This window comes from Pan paniscus, chromosome 8, assembly GCF_029289425.2.
Source record: "Pan paniscus chromosome 8, NHGRI_mPanPan1-v2.0_pri, whole genome shotgun sequence".
Classification (NCBI taxonomy): Eukaryota; Metazoa; Chordata; class Mammalia; order Primates; family Hominidae; genus Pan; species Pan paniscus.
This window is the reverse complement of record NC_073257.2, coordinates 45,247,881-45,275,855: the sequence shown is the minus strand read 5'-3', so window position 1 is coordinate 45,275,855 and position 27,975 is coordinate 45,247,881. Positions and strand designations below refer to the sequence as shown.

The following is a 27,975-nucleotide window of genomic DNA, read 5'->3' as shown; positions in this document are numbered from 1 at the left end:
AAGAAAATATCTTAACATAAATCTTCCAGAGATTGTGTGCCAAGAGCCAGGCAGACACTGCATGGCATCACTTCTACCCATTCTATTAATGAATATAAGCCAGCTAAACTCACAAGAGGTTGGGTAGACCCCATTTCCTGACTGGAAGAAGACTCAAAGAATTTGGGGCTATATTTTCTAACTGATGCAGCATATAAATTATAAAAATTGATCTTAATTTACAATTATTTTGGATCAACCCAGTAATGAATATTATACAGATCAGAATGATCCATGTGCTGAGAAATATGTTTATTCTGCAATCAATAAATAAAATATTCTTTAAATATCTACTAAGCCAATTTATAGTGCAGATTAAGTTCGAAGTTCCTTTGTTGATTTTTTGTCTGGGAGATCTGTTCAATGCTATAAGTGGAGTGCTGAAATCTAGCTATTATTGTATCGGGGTCTGTCTGTCTCTTTAGCTCTAATATTTGCTTTATCTATCTAACAAAAATAAGCAATGGGAAAAGGACTCCCTGCACTAACCCCACTCCCTGCACTAACCTCACATTGAGAACAGCACCTTATATTAAGGAAGGAAGCCCCTATTACAAGCTTCTTCCCAAGAAGTAAGGGGCTTGTTTCATATATATATATACATATATATATATATATACACACATATATATATACATATATATACATATATATATACACACACACACACATACATACATACATATATATACATATATACATACACATACACACACACACACACATATATATGGTACCCATATATATTTCCATATGTATATATGGTACCCAACTTTTACACTCTATGCCATAGGGCTTGGCACTTAAATCATGCTTGAGGAACAGCAGGGATGGGGGATCAGAGGATTTCCCTCAGGGACAAAAAAAACAAAGGGGCAGTTTGAACCATGTGAACATTCCCAGCACTAATACCCCTGAGAATAGCTCAGATTTCTCCTAGAAAGGGCTTGGCCACATGCTTTTCCAGCAGCTCCCTGCAGTTCTGGCTTCTAACAAGCCAATATCTGGGAGTCTACATAGTAGAAAAACAGGAAGCACAGCAATCCCTGTGCCTTTCTTCCTGGCTTGCTTCAGTGATAACTCCAAACTAGAAGACTCCCTCTCTACAAGGTGGGTTTGAAACTTCTGTTTCTTTGAACAGATTAGGCACTCTAGTGCTTTCTTCCTGAGGATGCTCCTGCAATAATTCCAGCCTTACAATATCACTGTGAAAAGAGGTTGGAGTCCCCTGCCAGTGAGAATGGAAGGGATGGCACCCTCTGTGCCTTCTCTGGATTTCTACTCAGATAAATTCCTGAAATCTCTCACTGGAGAGAGGCTAGGGGACCTCTCCAAGCCAAAAAGGGAAAAGTGCCTACTCCCTGCACCTTCTTCTCTGGCTTGCTTCAAAGACAACTCCAGACCAAAAGTCTCCCCCACTGCTAGGACGGTGTGAGACTTCTGCTTGCTTGAACAAAATAGTGAGCACCGTCGCACATTCTTCCCTGGGTTCCTCTAGCAATAAATCCAAATCTGAGGACTCTCTCTCTTGTAGTTTATATGCACATCAAGGAGCCCGACTTTTGTAGCCTTCACCCAAGAAACTGACTCTCAAATCACCTATCTGTGGGAGCTGACACAGCTCTGAACTCCTGAGTCTCCTAGACCACAAGTACAAAAAGGTGACTTTTAAACTTGCCAATATTCAGTAGTTACCTCCCCAGGAAACCAAAAGAGAGCAGAGGTCACTATACTTATATCAAAAAAATAAACTTCCAGTCAAAAACTGTAAAAAGGGACGAAGCATACTATATAATGATAAAGGGGTCAATTCATCAAAAGAATGTAACACTTGTAAATATAAATGCTGTAAATACCGGAGAACCTAAAAACATAAAGCAAATATTAAATGTCTGAAGGGAAAAACAACTGTAATACAATAATAGCGGAGAACTTTAATACTCCACTTTCAACAATGGACAGATCATACAGATGGAACATTAATAAGGAAACACTGGACTTGAACTATACTTTAGATCAAGTGAACCTAATAGATATATACAGAATATTCCATCCAACAGCACTAGAATGCACATTCTTCTCAAGCACATGCAGCCATTCTCTGGAAAAGATCACACGTAAGGCACAAAAAAGCCTTTGCAAATTTAAGAAGATTGAAATCATATCAAATATCTTTACTCACCACAATGATATGAAACTAGCAATCAATAGCAGAATAAATTTTAGAAAATTCACAAATACATGGAAATGAAACATGGTCCTGGAAACCAATGTGTTAATAAAGAAATTAAAAGGAAAATTAAAACATACAATGAGACAAATGAAACTGAAAATACAACATACCACAACTTAGGGGATATGGAATATGACAAAAGCAGTTCTAAGAGAAAAGTTTATATCAATAAATGTCTGTATCAAAAAAGATGAAAGATCTCAAATAAAAATTTAACATTATTCCTCAGGGAACTAGAAAAAGAAGAACAAACTAAGCCAAAGTTAGCAGAAAAAGGAAATAATAAAGATTAGAGCAGAAATAAATGAAATAGAGACTAAAAATCAATACAAAAGAACAATGAAACTAAGACTTGATTCTTTGAAATGGTAAAGTTTTAAAAACCTTTAGGTAGACTAAATTTCAAAAAGACTCAAATAAAATCAAAAGAGGAGGTATTACAACTGATGTAACATAAAGACCAAAAAAATCAAAATAGACTACTATAAACAATTACATGCCAATAATTGGATAACCTAGAAAAATGAATAAACTCCTAGAAACATACAACCAAGCAAGATTAAATCAGTAAAAAATCCGAACAGTAGAAAATCTGAACAGAACAATAATTAGTAACGAGATTAAGTCAGTAAGAAAAACTCTACCATGAAAGAAAAGTCCTGGATCTTGGAGTTTCTGTGCTCAATTCTACCAAGAATTTAAAAAAGAATTAATACCAATCTTTCTTAAACTGTTCCAAAAAATTGAAAATGAGGGAATACTTCCAATTTTGGTTTACTAGACCACTACTACCCTAATACCAAAACCAGATAAGGACATTACAAGAAAAAAAATTACTGACCAATATCCTTGATGAATACAGATGCAAAGATACTCAACAAAATACTATCAAACCAAATTCAACAACACATTAACGGTATCACCTATCAAGGTCAAGTGAGATTTATCCTAGGGATGCATAAAAGGTTCAATACATACAAATCAATAAATGTGATATATCATATTAACAGACTAAAGGACAAAAAGCACACGATCATCTCAATAGATGCAGAAGAGGCATTTGACAAAATTCAACATAATTTCATGATTTTAAAAAAAACTCTCACCAAATTACATATAGAAGGAATGTATGTAAACACAATAAAGGCCATATATGACAAGCCTTCAGGTAACATTATAATCAATAGTTAAAAATTGAAAGCCTTTCCTCTAAGATCTGGACAAGACAAGAATGCCCACTCTCACCACTTCTATTCAGTATTAGTACTGGAAGTCCCAACCAAATAAATTAGGCTAGAGAAAGAAATAAAAGGCATACAAATAGACCAGAAAGAAATAAAATTATCGTTGTTTGCTAACAATATAATATTATACATAAAAACCCTTATGACTCCACCAAAAAATGTTGAATTCTATAAAGTTGCACAATACAAATTAACACACATAAATCAGTAGTGTTTCTACACATTAACAATGAACTATCCAAAACAGAAATGAAGAGAACAATCTGATTTACAATAGCTATTTAAAAAATAAATTAGGAATAAAGTTTGACCAAAGAGGTAAAAGACCTGTACACTAAAAACAATAAAACAATTGATGAAAGAAATTGAAGACACAAATAAATGGAAAGATATCCCATGATTTTTAAAAACGTCCACACTACCCAAAGCAATCTATAGTGTCAACGCAATCCTATTAAAATTCCAATGTCACTTTTCACAGACATAGAAAAATTTTAAATTCATATGGAACCACAAAAAAAAACCTGAATAGCCAAGGCAATCATGAACAAAAAGAACAATGCTGTAGGCATCTCGTTACCTGATTTCAAACTATACTACAAAACTATAGTAATTAAAACAGCATGGTACTGCCAAAAAAAGCAGACACACCAACCAATGGAACAGGCCAGAAAATGCAGATATGAACCCAGCCTAATAGCCAATTGATTTTCAACAAAGGTGCTAAGAATACACAATGGGGAAAGGATAGTCTTCAATGAACAGTGTTAGGAAAATGGGATACTCACATGCAAAGAATTAAATTGGACTCTTATCTCACACCATTTACAAAAATTAAACTCACATTAAAATCTAAAGGTAATACCAGAAACTATAAAGCTATTAGAAGAAAACATAAGTAAAAGCTGCACAGCATTGGTGTAGGCAATTTTTTTTTATTTGACCCCAAAAGCACAGGCAACAAAAACAAAAATAGACAAGTGTGATTACATAAAATTGAAAAGTTTCTGCACAGCAAAGGAAACTATTAATAATTTGAAGAGACAACCTATGAATTAGGAGAAAACATGTACAAGCCATACATTCATCAAGGATTTAATACATAAAACATATAAGGAACTAAACTCAACAGCAAGAAAATAGAAAACCCAATTTAAAAAACAAGTAATGGGACTGAATGTACATTTTTCAAAAGAAGACACAAAAATGGAAAACATATATATTTTTAAAGCTCAACATCATTAATCATTAAGGAAATGAAAATTAAAACCACAATGATATGTCATCTCACATCGGTCAGAATGTCTATTATCAAAAATACCAAAGATAAATGTTGGTCAGGATATGAAGAAAAGGTAACTCTTGTACACTGTTAGTGGGAATGTAAACTAGTACATCCACTATTAAAAACAGTATGGAGGTTCCTCAAAACACTAAAAATAGAATCACCATATCATCTGGCAATTGCATTTCTGAGTATTTACCAAAAGTTTAAAACCCGTTTGTCAAAGAAATGTCTGCACTCCCTTGTTCACTGCAGGCAGCAGTATTCATGATAGCCAAGTAATGGAATCAACCTGTTTATCAATGGATGAATGGATAAAGAAAATGTAGTACATAGAGAGAGTAGAATACTATGTAGCCTTTAAAAATGGAATTCTGTCACTTGCAATGACATGGATAGAACTGTAGAACACTATGCTAAGTGAAATAAGCCAAGCACAGAAAGACAAATACCACATGTTTTCACTTACATGTGGAAGATAAAACAACTGAACTCATAGAAGCAGAGAGCAGAATGGGGGCTGCAGAGGCTGCAGGTGGGGGTAATAAGGAGATGATGTCAAAAAGTATAAAATCTCAGTTATTCATGAGGAATAAAGGTTTTTTGATATCTACTGTACAGCATGGTGAATATAATAGCATATTGTACATTTCAAAATTGCTATGAGAGTAAATTTCAAATGTTCTCACTATAAAAAGTGATATTTGAGCTGATGGATGTGTTAATTAGCTTTAAGTATTCCACATTATATTCGTAAATCATAACATTGCTTCATACCCCATAATAAATACAGCTATAAATTTCAATGTATAATAAAGTAATAAATAAAATTTAAAAATTTAAACAGTATTGTAATGGTATATAAACAGACACATAAAATAAAAATAAAAATAATAAAACAGACACATAGGTCAAACAAATAGGTTAGAGAGCCCAGTAATAAACCTAGGCATATATGGTCAATTAATCTTTGACAAGGGTGCCACCAATACACAATGAAGAAAACATAATTCCTTAAATAAATGAGGTTGAGAAAATTGGATAACCACATGCAAAAAATAAAATTGGACACTTATTTGACACACACACAAAAATCAACTCAATGAATTAAAATTTTAAGCATAATACCATAAAACATCCGGAAGGAAACATAGGGGAAAAGCTCCTTGCCATAATTCTTGATTTTCTGGGTATGACACCAAAATCACTGGCAACAAAAGCAAAAATAAACAAGTAGAACCTCTGCAGATTAGTGAAGAACTAAAAAAAAAAAAAAAACTTGTGCAAAGCAAAGAAAAAAGTCAACGAAATGAAAAGGCAACCTATGGATTGGAAGAAACCATAAATTTGATAAGCAATTAATATAAAAACAAAATATAATGAACTCAAGCAATTCAACACCAAAACCCAAATAATCCAATTAAAAATGGGCAAATGACCAAAATAGACTTTTTCATAAAAGTAGACATACAAATGGCCAGTAAGTATATGAAAAAGTCATCAACACACACACACACACACACACCCAGTGCTGTCCTCTAAAACCTGCTGTACAAATTTTCATTCCACGTAGTTGGGAAGATGCAACGGAGGACTCCAAAGCCTTATGGAATGTAGCCACTAGACAGAAGGAGTCTAGGTAACCAGATGACTCTATGGATAAGAAACTTGTCCACTGACTCTCATTAAACGATTAGATGAGAGAGACATAAACTACAGTTATATTAAGGCATTGAGATTTTGACACTGCTTTTGAAGCACTGAGAATACCCTTACCTAAATCAATAAATTTAAAATTAGTGGCATTGGTTTAGCATTTGATTGTTAAAAGGCAAAGGAACAGATAGAAACAGCATGCCATTTGGTAGAACTGTTGACTGCTACAACTTGGAAGGCAGACAATGTGTATGCTAAGCCTGCAGCTCTTTGGAAAGTGGTCGGAGAGAATGAGAATGTGATTTATATTTTAAGAAGATCACTCTGGCTGCTATGTGATCAAGATTAGAAATAGGGGAATCAAGCAACTATTGTAATAGTCCAGGGCAACAAAAAAGATGATGGAATAAACTAACATGGTAAATAAATGTGAAAGTGGTGGAGGTGGTGAAAAGTGGTGGAATTTTTTATATATTTTGATAAAAGGAAGAAAAGAATGTTCTAGTGCATTGAATAAGGATTGTGAGAGAAAGTAAGCAGTCAAGAAAAACTTTCAAGGTTTTCAGACTGAATAACTGATATGGTTTGGATACTGGTCCCCGCCACATCTCATGTTGAAATGTAATCCTCAGTGTTGAAAGTGGGGCCCGGTGGGAGGTGTTTGGATTATACGGGAGGATCCCTCATGAATAGTTTAGCACCATCCCCTCGGGAAGAAGTGAGTTCTCACTCAGTTCAGGCGAAATCTGGTTGTTCGCGTGTGTAGCACCTCTCCCATTACTCTCTCATTCCCACACTCACCGTGTGACATATCTGCTCCCACTTCACCTTCCTGCACGAGTAGAAGCTCCCTGAGGCCCTCGCCAGAAGCAGATGCCGGCACCATGTTTCTTGTACTGCCTACAGAACCATGAGACAAAATAAAACCTCTTTTCCTTATAAATAACCCAGCCTCAAGTATTTCCTTATGTCAACACAGATGGACTAAAGCAGTATCTGACAGAGTTCTTAATAGTATTTATTGAGGTAAGGCAACTAAGGGAGAAGCAGGTTGTAGAAGAGGGAAAATAAAGACATTAAAACTTACTAAAGTGTTAAAAACAAAGTATTTGTGCAATGATAGATAATTGTATCAATAAAACAGAATAGAAATCCAGAATAGAAATACATAAAAATGAAAATATATTTAAAAATGGCATTTATATTCATTATAGAAAATATGTTTTAATAAATGAAGCTCACATAATCAGGTTATATACCCTATCATATATCAAATACAAAAATAAAATCCAACTGCAATAAAGATCCAATTGTGAAACAAAATAAAATTTCAGAATGTATAGGATAATTTTTATAAAACATTTGGAAGGACAAGGCCCTTTTAAATAAAAAAGGAATTCCTGAATTCACAAAAGAAATATAGGTACATTTAATAACACAATATTTTGTGTAACAAACAAAATGTAGTAAGAGTCTAGGAAAGACACTTGCAATCTATATGGCAGGAAAAAGTCAACAAAATCAACATTCCTGATATGTAGGGGATGCTGAAAACTTGATAGAGAAAATAAAACAGAAGAACAACATGTTGTATGACACATTCAGAAAAGAGATTGCGAATTGTCATCAACCATTTGAAAATATGCCAATTTCTGTTAATGTAGTGAATTACACTAATTAATTTTCAAGTGTTAAGCCAACCTTGCAATCCTCAGGCATAAAAACATTTTATTATTATTAATAATATCTATTTTTTAAACTTATTATCATAGAAATAATTATTGCTAACCCTGTAATGGTTTGCAATACAAAGCATATGCCATTTATTTAACACGGTAGTTCTCAACTGGAGGTGTTTTTACCCCAGGGGACATTTAGCAGTGCTCAATTACATTTTTCTTTCTTACAACTGAGGGTCGCTACTAGCATCTAGTGGATGGAGAACAGGCATGCTGTTAAACATCCTGCAATACATAGGTAAGCCTCTCACAACAGGAATAATCTGAGCCAAAATGTCAACAGTGCAGAGGTTGAGAAACACTGATTAAACAGATCAGTTTAACCAAGACTTGTCAATTCTATATCCTAAAAAAATTTCAATTCTGAACCACTCCCACCCCCATAGTACATCTTTACTATCACTGCAGTTATTCTTAACTACAAATTTGCCCCTTCAGTCTATTATCTAAATTGCTGCCCAAGTAAGAGAAGGCTCGAATGGAGTTAGGTGGGATGGGGTTAGTTTCATTAAAACACAAATCTATTTATACAATAATTCTTCATTAAATCTCATATTTCCTTTGTCTGAATTTACCTATTTGAGAAAAAAAAATCCAGACAGGGTAGCTAAAACTAGCCAGAGCAAGTAGATGGGACTCTATGGGTCCAATGTTAGAAAAAGGACACTGCCTTTTATCTAAAGCTGTAAGTGAAACTGAGATCATGAGTGCGATAGTTAGCCAAGAGTCAAAAAGAATCTCAGAATACAGGATGAAGTATACACAGAAGACAGTACATTTGCAAACTGAATTCCGTAGAGAAAGGTGAGAGATAAAACACAGATAAATTGAGTGAACACTTGAATTTGTGAGATCTGAGATTGATAAGCTCTGTAAGTACAATGGTGCTTGTGATGGTTAATTTTATGTGTCAAGTTGATGGGGCTAAAAGATGCCCAGATAGCTAGTAAAACATTATTTATCAGTGTGTCTGTAAGGGTGTTTCTAGAAAATATAAGCATCTGAATCAGTAGATGGGCTAAAGAAGATCCACCCTTACCAATGTGGACAGGTGTCATCCAAATCACTTAGGGCCTAAATAGAACAAAAACGCAGAGCAACAGTAAGTTCTCCCTTTCTTCTTGGCTGGGATATCCATCTTCTCCTGCCCTTGGAATTGGAGCTCCTGGTTGTTGGGCCTTCAGATTCCAGGACTTAAACCAATGGCCTCCTAGATCTTAAGCTTTTGACCTTGGAGTGGGAGTTACACCATCAGCACCTCTGGTTCTCAGGCCTTCAGATTCAGACTGAATTACACTATTGCCTTTCCCAGATGGCATATCATGGGACTTCTCAGCATCCATTATCATGTGAGCCAATTCTCATAATAAATATCCTCATGTGTATCTATATATTGATAGAGATATAGACAGATAGACAGATTCTATTGGTTCTGTTTCTGGGGGAAAGCCTGACTAATACAGTGGTGGCAGCAGACAGATAATGAAAACATGTAAGGCTTTGGAAATTGTCCTCAATATCTGGGACATGAATTGGGAATCCTAACAAAAAAATCTTTGAAAACAGAAGTTTTCTTTGTGGTATAAAGAAGAGACAGCGGTATCTTCAAGAGATGGTAATGGAAGCATAAGGTAAGGAAGTATTTCATTCATGAAAGCATCTATATCACATGGGTAATATGATTATAAGAAGATCAGAAATAAAATCCTTCAAAGTAAAGTGACCATATAATTTATCACCTAAATCTTGACAATCTTGAAAACAACAGGGTTGCTATCAGTAATTACACTGAAACAATCAGACTAAACCAGCTTTGTCCTGGAAAACTAAAACACATTATTTCTTAAGAATAGTCCAGAGTAGGTTGGAGATGGGATTATATTCAGTAATTTATCAAAACTTCCAATGTCAAGATTAAATTCAGCTCAAATGTTTCTGTACTTAATGGTATTATTTTGGCTATGAAGACACTAAAACTCTGCATACCATATTTACAATCGTGAAGGAACACAGTATCCTCCTTAAGTTGCACTGCCGAAAGTAGTAACAATGACTGTAGACCTCTCCAGCTATATCATATGGTGATAAAATTCTCCCTTTAGTCAGTAACATCTGAGACAACCACTTAACAGTATCTAAACCTTAATCAGACACTGCTAAACACAGGACGGATTGGCTCAGTCAGCCATGGCTGGACAGTGGAAAAGTTCTTAAATATAAATACAAAATCAACAGTGTCTAGCAGTGTCTCTCCATACTTTTCACTAAAATATGTAGGAAGATTAAAACATTCACAAAAATACCAAAATTATAAATGGCAATCAAGTACCAGAATTACAGAGGAATTACCCACAAAAAAAAATCCAATGTAAGGGTAACTATAAAACAGAAAAAAAAAATGTGATAAAGGAAGAAGACAATTATACCTCTAAAATTATGTAATACGAGAACTCTAAAAAAATTATTTTCAAAACTGTCTGGCAACTTCAGTAGAGTAGAAGATGATATTATCACGCTATAAAACAGGTGCAGGAAATTATATGAGAATACCAATTTGAGATAAAATCACGAATGTAAATAAAGATCACCAAAATAAAACAATGCAAGAAAACCTAAAATGCAATAACAGAATTAAAAGACACATTGGGGCTGGGCACAGTGGCTCATGCCTATAATCCCAGCACTTTGGGAGGTCAAGACGGGTGGATCATTTGAGGCCAGGAGATCGAGACCAGCCTGGCCAACATGGCAAAACTCCATCTCTACTAAAAATACAAAAAGTAGCCGAGTGTGGTGGTGCATGTCTGTAGTCCCAGCTACTCAGGAGGCTGAGGCAGGAAAATTGCTTGAACCCAGGAAGCGGAGGTTGCAGTGAGCCAAGATCATGCCACTGAATTCCAGCCTGGGTGACAGGGCAAGACTCTGTCTCAAAAAAAAAAAAAGATACATTGAAGGGCTGGGAGCAGTGGCTCATGCCTGTAATACCAGCACTTTTGGAGACTGAGGTGGGAGGATCACTTGACACCAAGAGTTTGAGACCAGGCTGGGCAACATAGCAAGACCTTGTCTCAACAAAAAAAATTTTTTTTTAAAAATAGACTGGCATGGTGGTGCAAGCCTGTAGTCCTAGCTGCTCAGGAGGCTGAAGCAGGAAGAAGATTGCTTGAGCTCAGGATCAATTTCAAGGTTATTTATTTTGTTCATTTATCTGTCTATTTTTGCATCAATACCACACTGCTTTAATTATTCAAGTATAAGATTGTCTAAGATCTGGTAGGGCTAATTACTCCTCATTATTCTTGCCTTTAACGTATATGCCTGTATGTGTGCATATGTATGTTATTCTATATGTTTTATTCTTCTAAATAAATTTTATACTAATTTGATCAAATATTGATCCCAGTGTGCTCCCTACCATTATTATATTTTCAATGCTATTTCCTTTTTCATCATAATTTTAATACATTATTGTTATTATACAGGCTAGCTATTGATTTTTGTATATTTATCTCATCCTACCATTTTGTTGAATTCTGTTTTTATCAATTCAAGTAGCTTTATAATGGAATCTCTTTCGTTTTATAGATGTACAAGTCATTTTCTCTTATATTGCTCACAAGTTTTACTATGTTTTTCATGTTACTTGATGCTTTAGGATTTATTAACATTACATTTTTATTTTGAAATATACTTTTTATCAAAATAAGATTACTGTCTTTACTAAAAGGCTTTGGCCTTGAAAAATAAAATAAAACCAAGCAGAAATTCTAGAACAAAAAAAATCATTGAAGGAAATATTAAATACATTCAAAAGCTTCAATTCTAGACTAAATAGAAGAAAAAAATCTCAGAACTTGAAGAAAGGTCTTTTGAAATAATCCAGTCAGATAAAAATAAAGATAAAAGAATAGAACAGAATGAACAAAGCTTTGAGATGTCTGGGACTACATAAAGCTATAGAACTTATGCATTGTTGGTATTCCTGAGGAAGGAAGAGCAATCAAAAAATTTAGAAAACAAATTAAGGAAACAATTGCTGAGAACTTCCTATCCCAAGGCAAATACATTGCAAAAAGAAGTCACCACAGCCTATATATTCAGAATGTCTACAGTCAGTGAAAGAAAGAATTTTAAAGTTAGAAAGAGAAAATCAGCTGCTGACCTACAAAGGAAACCACATCTGACTAACAGAAGACTTATGGGCCAGAAGAGAATAAGATGGCATTTTCAAAGTGCTGAGAGAAAAAAAAAAGAAATCTGTCAGTCCAGAATGTTATATGCTGCCAGAAGAAGCTTCATAAATCAAGAAAAAATAAAGTCTTTCTCAGATAAGCAAATACTTAAGAAAATTTTTGGTGACTGGACTGGTCTTGCTGAAAATGCTGAGAGTCCTTAGACATGGGAATGAAAGGTTGATAATTACCATTATGAAAACATATAGAAATATAAAACTTAGTTTTTATAAAATAATCACAAAAAGGAGGAAAATAAAGGAATCAAATGGAATCACAATAGAATTTCATCAAACCACAAAGACAAAAAGAGAAGAAAATAAAAAAATTTAAAACAATTCAAAAATAAAAACATGACAAGAACAAAGCCTCATATATCAATATTAACCTTTAATATAATAGCTTAAATGCTCCACTTAAAAGATAGAGATTGGCAGACTGCATTAAAAAATATGATCAAATTACATTCTTCCTATAAGAAACTCACCTTACCTATAAAGACACATATAGACTAAAAGTAAAGGGGTAGAAAATATATTCCATGCAAATGGAAACCAAAAGGGAACACAAGTAGCTATGACTAAATCAGATAACACAGACTTTACATCAAAAAAGTAATACAAGACAAAGAAAGACATTATATTATGATAAAGAGATCAATTCAGCAAAGGATATAACAATCCTAAATATATGGGCACCCAACATCAAAACACCCAGCAATACAATAATAGAGGAGGACGTCAACATCACAGTCATAGCACTAGACAGATCATTTAACAAAGAAACACTGAACTTAAACTGGATTTTAGACCAAATGGACTTAATAGACATTTACAGAACACTCTACCAAGCAATTACAGAATATACATTAGTTTGATAAGCAGACAGAATATTCTCCAAGGTAGACCATGTTAAAGCAAAGCAATAAAAAAAGTTTTAACAAATTTTCAAAAATTGAAATCATATCAAATGTCTTCTCAGACTACAGTGGAATAAAGCTACAAATCAATACCAAGAGAAACTTCAGAAATGATAAAAATAAATGGAAATTTAAACAGTAGGCTTCTGAATGATCACTGGGTCAATGAAAAAATAAGATATAAATTTAAAAATTTTGTTAAATGAATGAAAATGAAAACACAACATACCAAAACCTGTTAGATACAGCAAAAGCGGTGCTAAGAGGGGTTTATAGCATTAAAGACTACAACAAAAAAGTAGAAAGACCACAAATTAACAACTTAACATCACACTTCAAAAAGCTGGAGGAAAAAGAATAAACCAAACCCAAAGTTAACAGAAAAAAACAAATATCAAATATCAAAGAAGAACCAAATGAAATAGAAAACAAAATAAAATATAAATAATCAATGAAACAAAAAGTTAGTTCTTTGAAAGGGTAAAGAAAATTGACAAAAAACTAAGTAGACTAATCAAGAAAAGAAGAGACAAGATCTCAATAAATGCAATCAGAAATGAAAAAAGAGATATTACAATTGATTCCACAGAAATACAAGATATCATCAGTGACTATTATGAACAACTCTACACTCACAAACTAGAAAACCTAGAGGAAATAAATAAATTTCTGGAAACATACAAACACCCAATATTGAACCAGAAAAAACTAAAACTCTCGAACAGACCAATAATAAGTATCAAATCAATAAATGAAATACATCACATAAACATTATTAAGGACAAAAACCACATAATCATTTCAACAGGCACAGAAAAAGCATTCCATAAAAGTCAGCATCCCTTCATGATAAAAATCCTCAACAAACTAGGCATAGAAAAAGCATACTTCAACATAACAGAGGTAATATATGACAAATCCACAGCAAACATCTTAATGAGGAAAAGTTGAAAGCATTCCCTCTAAGAACTGGAAGAAGACAAGAATGCCCACTTTTACCACTCTTATTTAACATAATTCTAGAAGTCCTCACCAGAGCAATCAGGCAAGAGAAAACAAAAAGCCACCGAAATTAGAAATGAGGAAGTCAAATTATCCCTGTTCACTGATGATAATATCTTATTCTAGAAAACCCTAAAGCTTCACCAAAAAAAAAAAAAAAACCTCTTAGATTTGATAAATCAATTCGGAAAAGTTTCAGGATGCAAAATTAATATACAGAAATCAGAAGCATTTCTACACACCAATAATGACTTAGTCAAGGACCAAATCAAGAAGGCATTCCCATTCACAATGGCTATAAAAATGAAATAAAATATCTAGGAATATTTGACCAAGGAGTAAAAAGATCTCTATAAGGAGAACTATAACACACTAATGAAAGAAATCACAGACTATGCAAACAAATGGAAAAACATCCCATGATCATGGATTGAAGGAAACAATATTATTGACATGACCATACTACCCAAAGTAATCAGCAGATTGAACACAACCTCTATCAAATTATCATCATTTTTCATAGAATTCGATAAAATAATCCTAAAATTCATACGGAATCAAAAAAGGAGTCCAAATAGCCAAAGCAATCTTAAGCAAAAAAGAACAAAGCTGGAGGCATCACATTACCTGACTTCAAATTATACTACGAGGCTAGAGTAAGCAAAACAACATGGTGCTGGTATAAAAATAGACACACAGATCAATGGAAGAGAATAAAGAACAATATACCTGCAATCAACTGATTTTTGACCAATTCAACAAAAATTTACACTGAGGAAAAGATATCCTAATTCAATAAACAGCGTTGGGAAAATTGGATTGCTATATACAAAAGAAATAAATTGGACCCATAATTCTCACCATATACAAAAATTAACTCAAGATGGATTAAAGACCTAAACTAAGACCTGACATTATAAATATCCTAGGAGAAACCTAGGAAAAACTCTTCTGGACATTGACTTAAGCAGAGAATTTATGAACAAGTCCTCAAAGCAAATGCAACAAAAATGAAAATAGACATATGGGACTTAATTAAACCAAAAAGCTTCTGTACAGCAAAGGAAACAATCAATGGAGTAAACAGACAACCTACAGAATAAGAAAAAAATACTTGTAAATTATGCATCCAACAAAGGGCCAATATCCAGAATCACAAAGAACTCAAACAGCTTAACAAAGAAAAAAAAACATTTAAAAGGTGAGCAAGGGAAATGTTGAACAAACATTTTTCAAAAGAAGACACAGAAGCAGCCAACAAACTATGAAAGACGGTCCAATCTTAGAAATCATCAGAGAAATGCAAATAAAAAACACAATGAGATATCATTTTACACCAGTCAGAATGGCTGTTATTAAAAAGTCAAAACACAACAGATGTTGGCAAGGATGCAGAGAAAAAGGAACACTATACACTGTTGGGAATGTAAATTAGTACAACCTTTATGGAAAATAGTATGGCAATTTCTCAGTGAAGTAAAAATAGAAATAACATTTGATCTAGCCATCCCACTATTGGATATATACCCAAAGGGAAAAATCATTATACAAAAAGATAACTGCACTTGTATGTTTATCCTAGAACTATTCATAATAGCAAAGATACGGAATCAACAACCCGTGTCCATCAACAGAGGAATGGATAAAGAGAATGTAGTGTATGTGGAGGTGGTGGTGGGTGGGTGTAGGTATGCATATACACACACACTATGGAATACTATTTAGCCATAAAAAATGAAATCATGTTTTTTGCAGCAACATGGATGATACTGGAGGCCATTATACTAAGTGAAATAACTCAGAAGTGGAATTCAAAAACTGCATGTTCTCACTTATAAGTGGAGCTAAACTATAGGTACAATGGACACACAGAGTGGAAAAATAGAAAGCAGCAGTGGGTGGGATAGATCAAACTCCTTGGCCCCCAAAGGACATGTGCAGGTGCTGATGGCAGAAGGTGGGTGGTTCCACCCTCAGTTACCCCAGTGGTGTGTGTGAGTACCAGCTGTGGAAAGCAGGGTAAGTCAATCCACAGGTTTTGATGGAGACTAAAATGTGGGAGGGTTGAAAAATTACCTATTTGGTACAATGTTCAGTATTTAGGTGAGAGGTACATTAAATGCCCATATTTCACCACTATGAAATATATGCATATAAGAAATATGCACGTGTTGACACTATGAAGAAACTGAATCAACTAATGGGCAAAATAACCAGCTGGCTTCATAATGACAGGATCAAATTCACATATAACAATATTAACCTTAAATGTGAACAGGCTAAATGCCCCAATTAAAAGACACAGACTGGCAAGTTAGATAAGGAGTCAATACCCATTGCTGTGCTGTATTCAGGAGACGTATTAGCCTATGTGTGTCTACATGCAAAGACACACATAGACTAAAAATAAAGGGATGGAGGAAGATTTACCAAGCAAATGGAAAGCAAAGCAAAAAAAAAAAAAAAAAAGAAAAGAAAAAAAAACCAGGGGTTGCAATCCTAGTCTCTGATAAAACAGTCTTTAAACCAACAAAGATCAAAAGAAACAAAGAAGGGCATTACATAATGGTAAAGGGATCAATGCAACAAGAAGAGCTAACTATCCTAAATATATATGCACCCAATACAGGAGCACCCAGATTCATAAAGAAACTTCTTAAAGACCTACAAAGAGACTTAGACTCCCATACAATAATAGTGGGAGACTTTAACACCCTACTGTCAATATTAGATCAATGAGACAGAAAATTAACAAGGATATTCAGGACTTGAACTCAGCTCTGGACCTAATAAACATCTACAGAAGCAGACCTAATAAACATCTACAGAACTCTTCACCCAAAATCAACAGAATATACATTCTTCTCAGCACCATATTGCACTTATTCTAAAACTAACCACATAATTGGAAGCAAAACACTCCTCAGCAAATGCAAAAGAACGGAAATCACCACAATGCAATCAAATTAGAACTCAGGATTAAGAAACTCACTCAAAACTGAACAACTACATGGAAACTGAACAACCTGCTCTTGTATGACTACTGTGTAAATAACAAAATTAAGGCAGAAATAAATAAGTTCTTGGAAACAAATGAGAAGAAAGGCACAGCATACCAGAATCTCTGGGACACAGCTAAAGCAGTGTTTAGAGGGCAATTTATAGCACTAAATGCCCACATGAGAAAGCAGGAAAGATCTAAAATCAACACCCTAACATCACAATTAAAAGAACTAGAGAAGCAAGAGCAAACAAATTCAAAAGCTAGCAGAAAGACAAGAAATTACTAACATCAGAGCAAAACTGAAGGAGATAGAGACACAAAAAATCCTTCAAAAAAATCAATGAATCCAGGAGCTAGTTTTTTGAAAAGAATAACAAAATAGACTGCTAGCCAGACTAATAAAGAAGAAAAGAGAAAAGAATCAAATAGACACAATAAAATTGATAAAGGGGATATCACCACCAATCCCACAAAAATACAAACTACCCTCAGAGAATACTATAAACACCTCTAGGCAAATAAAATAGAAAATCTAGAATAAATGGATAAATTCCTGGACACATACACCCACCCAAGACTAAACCAGGAAAAAATAGAATCCCTGAATAGACCAATAAGAAGTTCTGAAATTGAGGCATTAATTAATAGCCTACCAACCAAAAACGTTCAGGACCACATGTTTCACAGTCGAATTCTACCAGAGGTACAAAGAGGAGCTAGTACCATTACTTCTACAACTATTCCAAATAATAGAAAAAGAGGAACTCCCACCTAACTCATTTTATGAGGTCAGCATCATCCTGATACCAAAACCTGGCAGAGACACAACCAAAAAAAAACAAAGAAAATTTCAGGCCAATATCCCTGATGAACATCGATGTGAAAATTCTCAATAAAATACTGGCAAACTGAATCCAGCAGCACATTAAAAAGCTTATCCACCATGATCAAGTCGGCTTCACCCCTGGGATGCAAGGCTGGTTCAACATACGCAAATCAATAAATGTAATCCATCACGTAAACAGAACCAGTGACAAAAACCACGATTATCTCAATAGATGTAGAAAAGGTCTTCAATAAAATTCAACACCACTTCATGCTAAAAACACTCAATAAACTAGGTATGGATGGAACGTATCTTAAAATAATAAGAGCTATTTATGACAAACCCACAGCCCATATCATACTGAATGGGCAAAAACTGAAAGCATTCCCTTTGAAAACCAGCACAAGACAAGGATGCCCTCTCTCACCACTCCTATTCAACATAATATTGGAAGTTCTGGCCAGGGCAGTTAGGCAAGAGAAAAAAATTAAGGGTATTTGAATAGGATGAGAGGAAGTCAAATTCTCTCTGTTTGCAGATGACATGATTGTATATTTAGAAAACCCCATTGTCTCAGCCCAAAAATTCCTTAAGGTGATAAGCAACTTCAGCAAAGTCTCAGGATACAAAATCAATGTGCAAAAATCACAAGCTTTCCTATACACCAAGAATAGACAAACAGAGAGCCAAATCATGAGTGAACTCCCATTCACAATTGCTACAAAGAGAATAAAATACCTAGGAATACAACTTACAAGGGATGTGAAGGACCTCTTCAAGGAGAACTGCAAACCACTGCTCAACAAAATAAGAGTGGACACAAACAAATGGAAAAACATTCCATGCTCATGGATAGGAAGAATCAATATTGTGAAAATGGCCATATTGTCCAAAGTAATTTACAGATTCAATGCTATTCCCATCAAGATACCATTGACTTTCTTCAGAGAATTAGAAAAAACCACTTCAAATTTCATGTGAAACAAGAAAGAGGCTGTATAGCCAAGACAATCCTAAGCAAAAAGATAAAAGCTAGAGGCATCATGCTACCTGACTTCAAATTATACTACAAGGCTACAGTAGCCAAAACAGCATGGTACTGGTGCCAAAACAGATGTATAGATCAATGGAACAGAACACAGGCCTCAGAAATAATGCCACACATGTAAACCATCCAATCTTTGACAAACCTGACAAAAACAAGCAATGGGGAAAGGATTCCCTATTTAATAAATGATGTTGAGAAAAGTGGCTAGCCATAGGCAGAAAACTGAAACTGGACCCCTTCCTTACACCTTATACAAAAATTAACTCAAGATGGATTAAAGACTTAAACTTTAGACCTAAAACCATAAAAACCCTAGAAGAAAACCTAGGCAATACCATTCAGGACATAGGCATGGGCAAAGACTTTATGACTAAAACACCAAAAGCAATGGCAACAAAAGCCAAAATTGACAAATAAGATCTAATTAAACTAAAGAGCTTCTGCACAGCAAAAGAAACTATCATCAGAGTGAACAGGCAATCTACAGAATGGGAGAACATTTTTGCAATTATCCATCTGACAAAGGACTAATATCCAGAATCTACAAGGAACTTAAACAAATTTACAAGAAAAAAACAAACAACCCCATCAAAAAGTGGGCAAAGGATATGAACAGACATTTTTCAAAAGAAGATATTTATGCGGCTAACAAAAGTGAAAAAAAGCTCATCATCACTGGTCATTAGAGAAATGCAAATCAAAACCACAATGAGATACCATCTCACACCAGTTAGAATGGTGATCATTAAAAAGTCGGGAAACAACAAATGCTGGAGAGGATGTAGATAAACAGGAAGGCTTTTACACCATTGGTGGGAGTGTCAATTAGTTCAACCATTGTGGAAGACAGTGTGGCAATTCCTCAATGATCTAGAACTAGAAATACCATTTGACCCAGCAATCCCATTACTGGGTATATACTGAAAGGATTGTAAGTTATTTTACAATAAAGACGCATGCACACGTATGTTTATTGTGGCACTATTCACAATAGCAAAGACTTGGAACCAACCAAAATGCCCATCAATGATAGACTGGATAAAGAAAATGTGGCACATATACACCATGGAACACTATGCAGCCATAAAAAAGGATGAGTTCATGTCCTTTGCAGTTACATGGATGAAGATGGAAACCATTATTCTCAGCAACCTAACACAGGAACAGAAAACCAAACACATGTTCTCACTCATAAGTGGGAGTTGAACAATGGGAACATATGGACCCCGGGAGGGGAACATCACAAACCGGGGCCTGTTGTGGGGGTAGAGGGCAAGGGGAGGAACAGTATTAGGAGAAATACCTAATGTAGATGACGGGTTGATGGGTCCAGCAAGCCACTATAGCACATGTATACCTGTGTAACAAACCTGCACATTCTGCACATGTATCCCAGAACTTTAAGTATAATAAAAAATAATAATAATAATAAAGAAATCTGGGGCCGGGTGCGTTGGCTCACGCCTGTAATCCCAGCACTTTGGGAGGCCGAGGCGTGCAGATCATGAAGTCAGGAGATCGAGACCATCCTGGCTAACGTGGTGAAATCCCGTCTCTACTAAAAATACAAAAAATTAGCCAGGTGTGGTGGCGGGCGCCTGTAGCCCCAGCTACTCGGGAGGCTGAGGCAGGAGAATGGCATGAACCTGGGAGGCAGAGGTTGCAGTGAGCCGAGATCGTGCCACTGCACTCCAGCCTGGGCGACAGAGCGAGACTCCGTCTCAAAATAAATAAATAAACAAACAAACAAGAAATCTGCATATGTACCCCCTAAATATATTTAAAAAGTTTACAAATCACACACACACACACACACACTCACACATACACATACGCAAAAAAAATATCATGCTATTTCACTCCAACTCACCCAGGACATGAAACATCTCTTTGCTCAGCATATCTGCACTATATACACTACTCAGCCATTGCTCACTTAGTAGCCATCTCATTTACCAGGTCAACTGCCTCAGAAAACTTACAATCATGACAGAAGTTGAAGATGGAGCAGGCCCATCACATGCCAGAGTAGGAGTGAGAGATAGGGGATGGGAGGTGCCACACACTTTAAATAACCAGATCTTGCGAGAACTCACTATCGCAAGGACAGTACTAAGAGGATGGTGCTAAACCATTTATAGGAAATTTGCCCCATTATACAGTCACCTCCCACCATGCCCCACCTCCAACACTGGGGATTACAATTCAACACGAGATTTTGGTGGGGACACAGATCCAAACCATATTAGCCCTTGTGTATCAATAGTAACCTTGAATATAAATGAGTTCCCCACTTAAAAGCTATAGACCAACTGAATGGATTTTTAAAAAAATGACTCAAGTATATGTAGCCTATGAAAATTCAAAGTGAAAGGATAGAATTTAAAAATTCCATGCAAACCAAAACCAAAAGCAAGCAAGAACAGCTATATCTATATCAGATAAAAAAGACTCTAAGTCAAAACAGTAAAAAGTGACAAAGAAGATCATTACATAATAATAACAGGATCAACTCAGCCAGAGGATATAACAATTCTAAATATATATGCAAACAACGTCAAAGAACCCAGATATTTATAGTAAATATTACTAGATCTAAAGGTAAAGATCGACTCTAATGCCATAATAGTGGGAAACATCAACACAGCAGCATTGGACAGGTCATCTAGACAGAAAATAAACAAAGAAACATCAGACTTAAATTGTAATGTAGACTTAAGTGGACATAACAGACCTCTAAAGACCATTTTACCCAACAGCTACAGAATATGCATCTTCTCACCAGGACATGGAACATTTTCCAGGATAGATCATATCTTAGGCTACAAAACCAGCCTCACCAAATTTTTAAAATGCAAAATCATATCAAGTATCTTCTAAAACCACAATGGAAAACTAGAAACTAATAGCAAGAGGATCTTTGGAAACTACAAATACACAGAAATAAAACATGCTCCTGAACAACCACTGGATCAATGAAGAAATTAAGATGGGAATCAAGGCATGACAGGCATGGTGGCTCATGCCAGTAATCCCAGCACTTTGGAAGGTTGAGGCGGGAGGATCACTTGAGGCCAGGAGTTCGAGACCAGCCTGGGAAACATGGCAAAACCCCGTCTCTCTTAAAAATACAAAAATTAGCTGGGCATGGTGGCGCAGGCCTGTAGTCCCAGCTACTCAGGTGGCTGAGGCAAGAGAATTGCTTCAGCCTGGGAGGCGGAGGTTGCAGTGAGCCGAGATCGCACCACTGCACACTGCCTGGGCAACAGAGCAAGACTCTGTCTCAAAAACATAAAAAAATAAAAAAACATGGAAGTCAAAAAAAATCATAAAACAATAGAAATTGAAACACAACACATTAAAACTATGGAATGTAACAAAAGCAGTACTAAGAGGAAAGTTTATAGCAATAAATGCCTACATCAAAAAAGCAGAAAGATCTCAAATAAACAGCTCAAATAAAATACTACACCTCAAGGAACCAGAAAAGGAGGAACAAACCAAACCAAAAATTTGTAGAAGAAAAAAATAAAGATCAGAGCAGAACTAAAACACAGATACTAAAAACAGTATAAAGGACAAAAAAAGAGTTGAATTTTTTAAAGCTAATCAAAATTGATGAACTGTTAGCTGGACTAAGCAACAAAAAAAGAAAGAAGACCCAAATGAAATCAGAAATGAAAAAAGACACATTACAATAGTTACCAGAGAAATACAAAAGATCATCAGAGACTACTATGAAAAACTATATGCTAACAAATTGGAAAACGTGGAAGAGATGAATAAATGCCTGGACACATACAACCTACCAAACTGAACAGTGTCTGTTAAAAAGCCTTAACAGATCAATAATGAGTAATAAAATTAAATCAGTAATAAAAAGTCAACAACAACAAAAAAGCCCAGGACCAGATGGCTCTACTGCTGTATTCTACCAAACTCATAAAGAGAAACTAACACCAATTCTTCTCAAACTATTCCATAGAATTGAAGAGAAAATTCTTCCTAATTCACTTTATGAAGTTCTTGATATCAAATCCAGACAAAGATACAACAAAAAAGAAAACTATAGGCCAAAACCCCTGATGAAAATTGATGCAAAAAGCCTCAACAAAATAGTAGCAAACCAAATTCAAAAAACATTTAAAAAGTTAATTCACCATGATCAAGTGGGATACACCTCAGGGACATAAAGATCATTCAATGTCCACAAATCAATAAACATGATACATCACATAAACAGAATCAAGGACAGAAACCACTGATTATCTCAATAGATACTGAAAAAACTTGATAAAATTTAACATTGTTTCATCATAAAAACTCTCAACATATTGTGTATAGAAGAAACATACATTAACACAATAAATGCTACATATGACAAACCCACAGCTAACATTATACTGAATGGGGAAAAGTCGAAACCTTTTCCTCTAAGATTTAAAATAGGACAAGGATGCCCACTTTCACAACTCTTATTAACACAGTATTAGAAGTCATAATGTGTTAGGCCATTCCTGCATTGCTATAAAGAAATACCTCAGACTGGATAATTTATAAGGAAAAGAAGTTTAATTGGCTCACAGTTCTGCAGGCTGTACAGGAAGCATGGTACCAGGTATCTGCTCAGCTTCTCATGAGGCCTTGGGCTGCTTACAATCATGGCAGAGGGCAAAGGGGGAGCCAGTGTCTCCCATGGAGAAAGCAGGAGCAAGATGGGTCAGGGGAGATGCCACATACTTTTAAACAACCAGATCTCATGAGAAGTCACTATTGTGAGAACGGCACCAAGCCACGAGGGATCTGCCCCCATAATCCAATCACCTCCCACCAGGCCCCATCTCCAACGTTGGGGTTTACGTTTCAACATGATTTTTGCGTGGAACAGATATCCAAACCATATCATTCTGCATCTGGCTCCCAAAATCTCATATCCTCACATTTCAGAATACAATCATCTCTTCTCAATAGCCCCCAAACTCTTAACTCATTCCAGCATTAACTCAAAAGTCCCAAGTCCAAACTCTCATCTGAGACTCAAGCCAATTTCCTTCTATCTATAAACCTGTAACATCAAAGCCAATTTATTTATTTCTAGATACAGTACAGGCATTGGGTAAAGATTTATGTTCCTAAAGGGAGAAGTTGGCCTAAAGAGAAGGACGACAGGCCCCATACAAATCTGAAACCCATCAGGGCAGTTACTAAATCTTAAAGCTCCAAAATAATCTCCTTTGACTCCATGTCCCAAATCCAGGGCATACTGGTACAAGAGGTGGGTTCCCAAAACCCTGGGCAGCTCTGCCCCTGTGGCTGTGCAGGGTAAGCCCCAAAGCTGCTCTTACAGGTTGGAGTTGAGTGCCTACAGTTTTTCCAGTCACAGGGTGCAAGCTGCCAGTGGATCTACCATTCTGGGGGTCTGGAGGACAGTGCCCCTTCCCATAACTCCACTAGGCAGTACCCTGTTGGGGACTCTGTGTGGGGCCTCCAGTCCCTCTTTTCCCCTTGACACTGCTGTAGTAGAGGTTCTCTGTGAGGGCTCTGCCCTTGCATTCTGCCTCGGCACCCAAGATTTCTCATATATTCCCTGAAACCTAGGCAGAGGCTGCCAAGCCTCCTTTACTCTTGTACTTTTTTCAGCTACAGGCTTAACACCATGTAGAAACCACCAAAGCTTATGGCTTGTACCCTCTAAAGCAGTGGCCTGAGCTGTATTTGGGGCCCTTTGCACCAAGGCTGGAGCTGAAGCAGCCCAGATACAAAGAGCAGTGTCCAAAGGCTGCACAGGGCAGCAGGGCCGTGGGCCTGGCATTCTTTCCTCTTAAGCTTCTGGGCATGTGATGGGAAGGGCTGCTATGAATATCTCTGAAATGACTTCAAGGCCTTTTCCCCATTGTCTTGGCTATGAGCACCTGGCTCCCTTTTTGCTATGCAAATCTCCCTAGCAAGTGGTTACTCTGCCTGGATTCTTCTGAAAACAGGCTTTTCTTTTCTTTTCTTTTCTATATGGCCAGGTTATAAATTTTCCAAATTTTTATTCTCTGCTTCCCTTTTAAATATAACTTGGAATTTTAAGTCATTTCTTTGCTCCTGTATCTGACTTAGCTTGCTGGAAGCAGCCAGGCTATGTCTTAAATGCTTTCCTGCTTAGAAATTTCTTCTGCCAGATACCCTAAGTCTAAACTTCCACAAATCCCTAGGGTGTGACAAAATACAGCCAAATTCTTTGCTAAGGCATAATAAGGGTGATCTTTGCTCTAGTTTCCAATAAGTTCCTCATTTGCATCTTGAGACCTCCTCAGCCTGGACTTCACTGTCCATATCACCATCAGCATTTTCGTCACAGTCATTTAACCAGTCTCTACGAAGTTCCAAACTCCCTTATCCTCTTGTTCTTCTTCGGAGCCCTCCAAATTTTTCCAACCTCTGCCTGTTACGCAGCTCCAAAGTTCCATCCACATTTTGAGGTATCTTTGTAGCAACGCCCCATTCCTCAGTACCAATTTCCTGTGTTAGGCTATTCCTGCCTTGGTATAAAGAAATATCTGAGACTGGGTAATTTATAAATAAAAGAGGTTTAATTGGCTCCTGGTTCTTCAGGTGTCCAGGAAGAATGGCACTGGGCATCTGCTTGGTGTCTGGTGAAGTCTTGGGCTGCTTACAATCATGATGAAAAGCAAAGAGGGAGACAGCTTTTCACATAGAGAGAGTGGAAGTAATGAGTGGGGGAGGTGTCACATACTTTTAACCAAACCTCAGGAGAACTCACTATCATGAGGATAGCACCAAGCCATGAGGGATCTGCCCCCACAACTCTAACACCTCCTACCAGACCCCATCTCCAAAACTGGGGATTACAGTTTAACATGACATTTGGGTGGGACAAATATCTAAACCATATCACATAAACAGAACAATCAGGCAAGAGAAAGAAATAAAAGGCATCCAAACAGGAAAGGAAGATGACAAATTGTCACTTTTTACAGATGACATGATCTTATATACAGAAATACCTAAAGATTCCACCAGAAAACTCTTAGAACCGCTCAATGAATTCAATAAATTTATGGCATACAAAGTCAACATAAAAAAAATCAGTTGCATTTCTATACAACATTAAAGAACTAGCTGAAGAAAAAGTCAGGAAAGCAATCCCATTTAAATAGCTATAAGAAAAAGTAATATACCTAAAAATAAATGTAATGATGAAGGTGAAAGACCTCTGTAAAGAAAGCTGTAAAACATTGATAAAATAAATTGAAGAGAATACAAAAAAATTAAAGAACATCTCATGCTCACTGACTGGAAGAATTAATATTGTAAAAATAAAGATACTACCTAAAGCAAACTACAGTTTCAATGCAATCACTATCAAAATGCCAAAAAGATTATTAAAAGAAATTTTTAAAATCTATATAGAACCACAAAAGAACCCAAATAGTCAAGCTATTCTGGGCAAAAAGAGCCAAATTGAAGGCATCACACTACCTGAATTCAAAATATACTACAAAGCTATAGTAACTAAAATATCATATTATTGATACAAAAACAGACACATAGACCAATGGAACAGAATAGAGAACCCAGAAGTAAAGCTATGCACTTACAGTCAACTCACTTTTTACAAAGGTGCCATGAACATACATTGGGGATAGGAGAGACTCTAAAAATGGTGCTTGGAAAACTAAATCTTCATGTGCAAAGAAATGAAACTAGGCCCCAATCTCTCAAAAATCAATGCAAAATGCATTACAGACTTAAATGTAAGACCTGAAACTATAAAACTACTAGAAGAAAACACAAGAGAAATGCTCTAGGACATTGGTCTAGCCAAAAATTTTATGGCCGTGATCACAAAAGCACAGGCAACAACAACAAAAATAGACAAATGGAACTATATTAAATGAAAAAGCTTCTGCCCAGCAGAAGAAACAATCAATAAGAAGGCAGCTTGTTGAATGAGAGAAAATATTTGCAAACTATTCCTTCAACAAGAAACTAATATCCAAAATATACAAGAAACCCAAACAATTCAATAGCAAAGAAACAAATAATCCCATTAAAAATTGGGCAAAAAATCTAAATAGACATTTCTTAAAGACAACATAGAAGCAGGCAGCAAATATTTTAAAAATGCTCAACATCATTAACCATAACAAAATCTAAATCAAGACCAGAATGAGAGATCATTTTATTCTAGATCGAATGCTTATTATCAAAAAGACAAAAAATAACAAACACTGTCAAAGATGTAAAAAAAAAAAAAGAACTATCACACATTGCTGGTGGGAATGTAAATTAGTACAATCATTATTAAAAAAAACATTATAGAGGTTTCTCAAAAAGCTAAAAATATAACTACAATATGATCCAGCAATCCCACTACTGGGTTTATCCAAAGGAAATGAAATCAGTATATCAAAGGAATACCTACACCATCCTGTGTACTGCAGCACTATTCACAATAGCTAAGAAATGAAATCAAGCTAAGTGTCCATCAATGGATGAATGGATAAAGAAAATATGGTACATATCCACAATGGAATACTATTCAGCCATAAAAAGAATAAAATCCTGTGATTTGTAACATGGAGGAAATTGGAGGTCATTATGTTAAGTGAAATAAGCCAGGCATAGAAAGATGAATATTGCATGTTCTCATTCTTATGTATGAGCTAAAAAAAAAAAGTGAATTTCATGGGGATATAGAGTACAATGATAGCTACAAGAGCCTGGGAAGGGGTGGGA

General features: G+C 35.6%; 1 protein-coding gene across 1 annotated transcript in view; it reads right to left on the bottom strand.

Annotated features, from left to right (window-relative positions):
* Positions 1-27,975, bottom strand: part of CCDC7 (coiled-coil domain containing 7) — a 424,140-nt gene that overhangs the window by 244,417 nt on the left and 151,748 nt on the right. Inside the window, exon 20 of the mRNA XM_055092614.2 lies at positions 7,259-7,357. Coding sequence (XP_054948589.1) covers positions 7,259-7,357 — 99 coding nt within the window. The remainder of the gene's footprint in view (positions 1-7,258; positions 7,358-27,975) is intronic.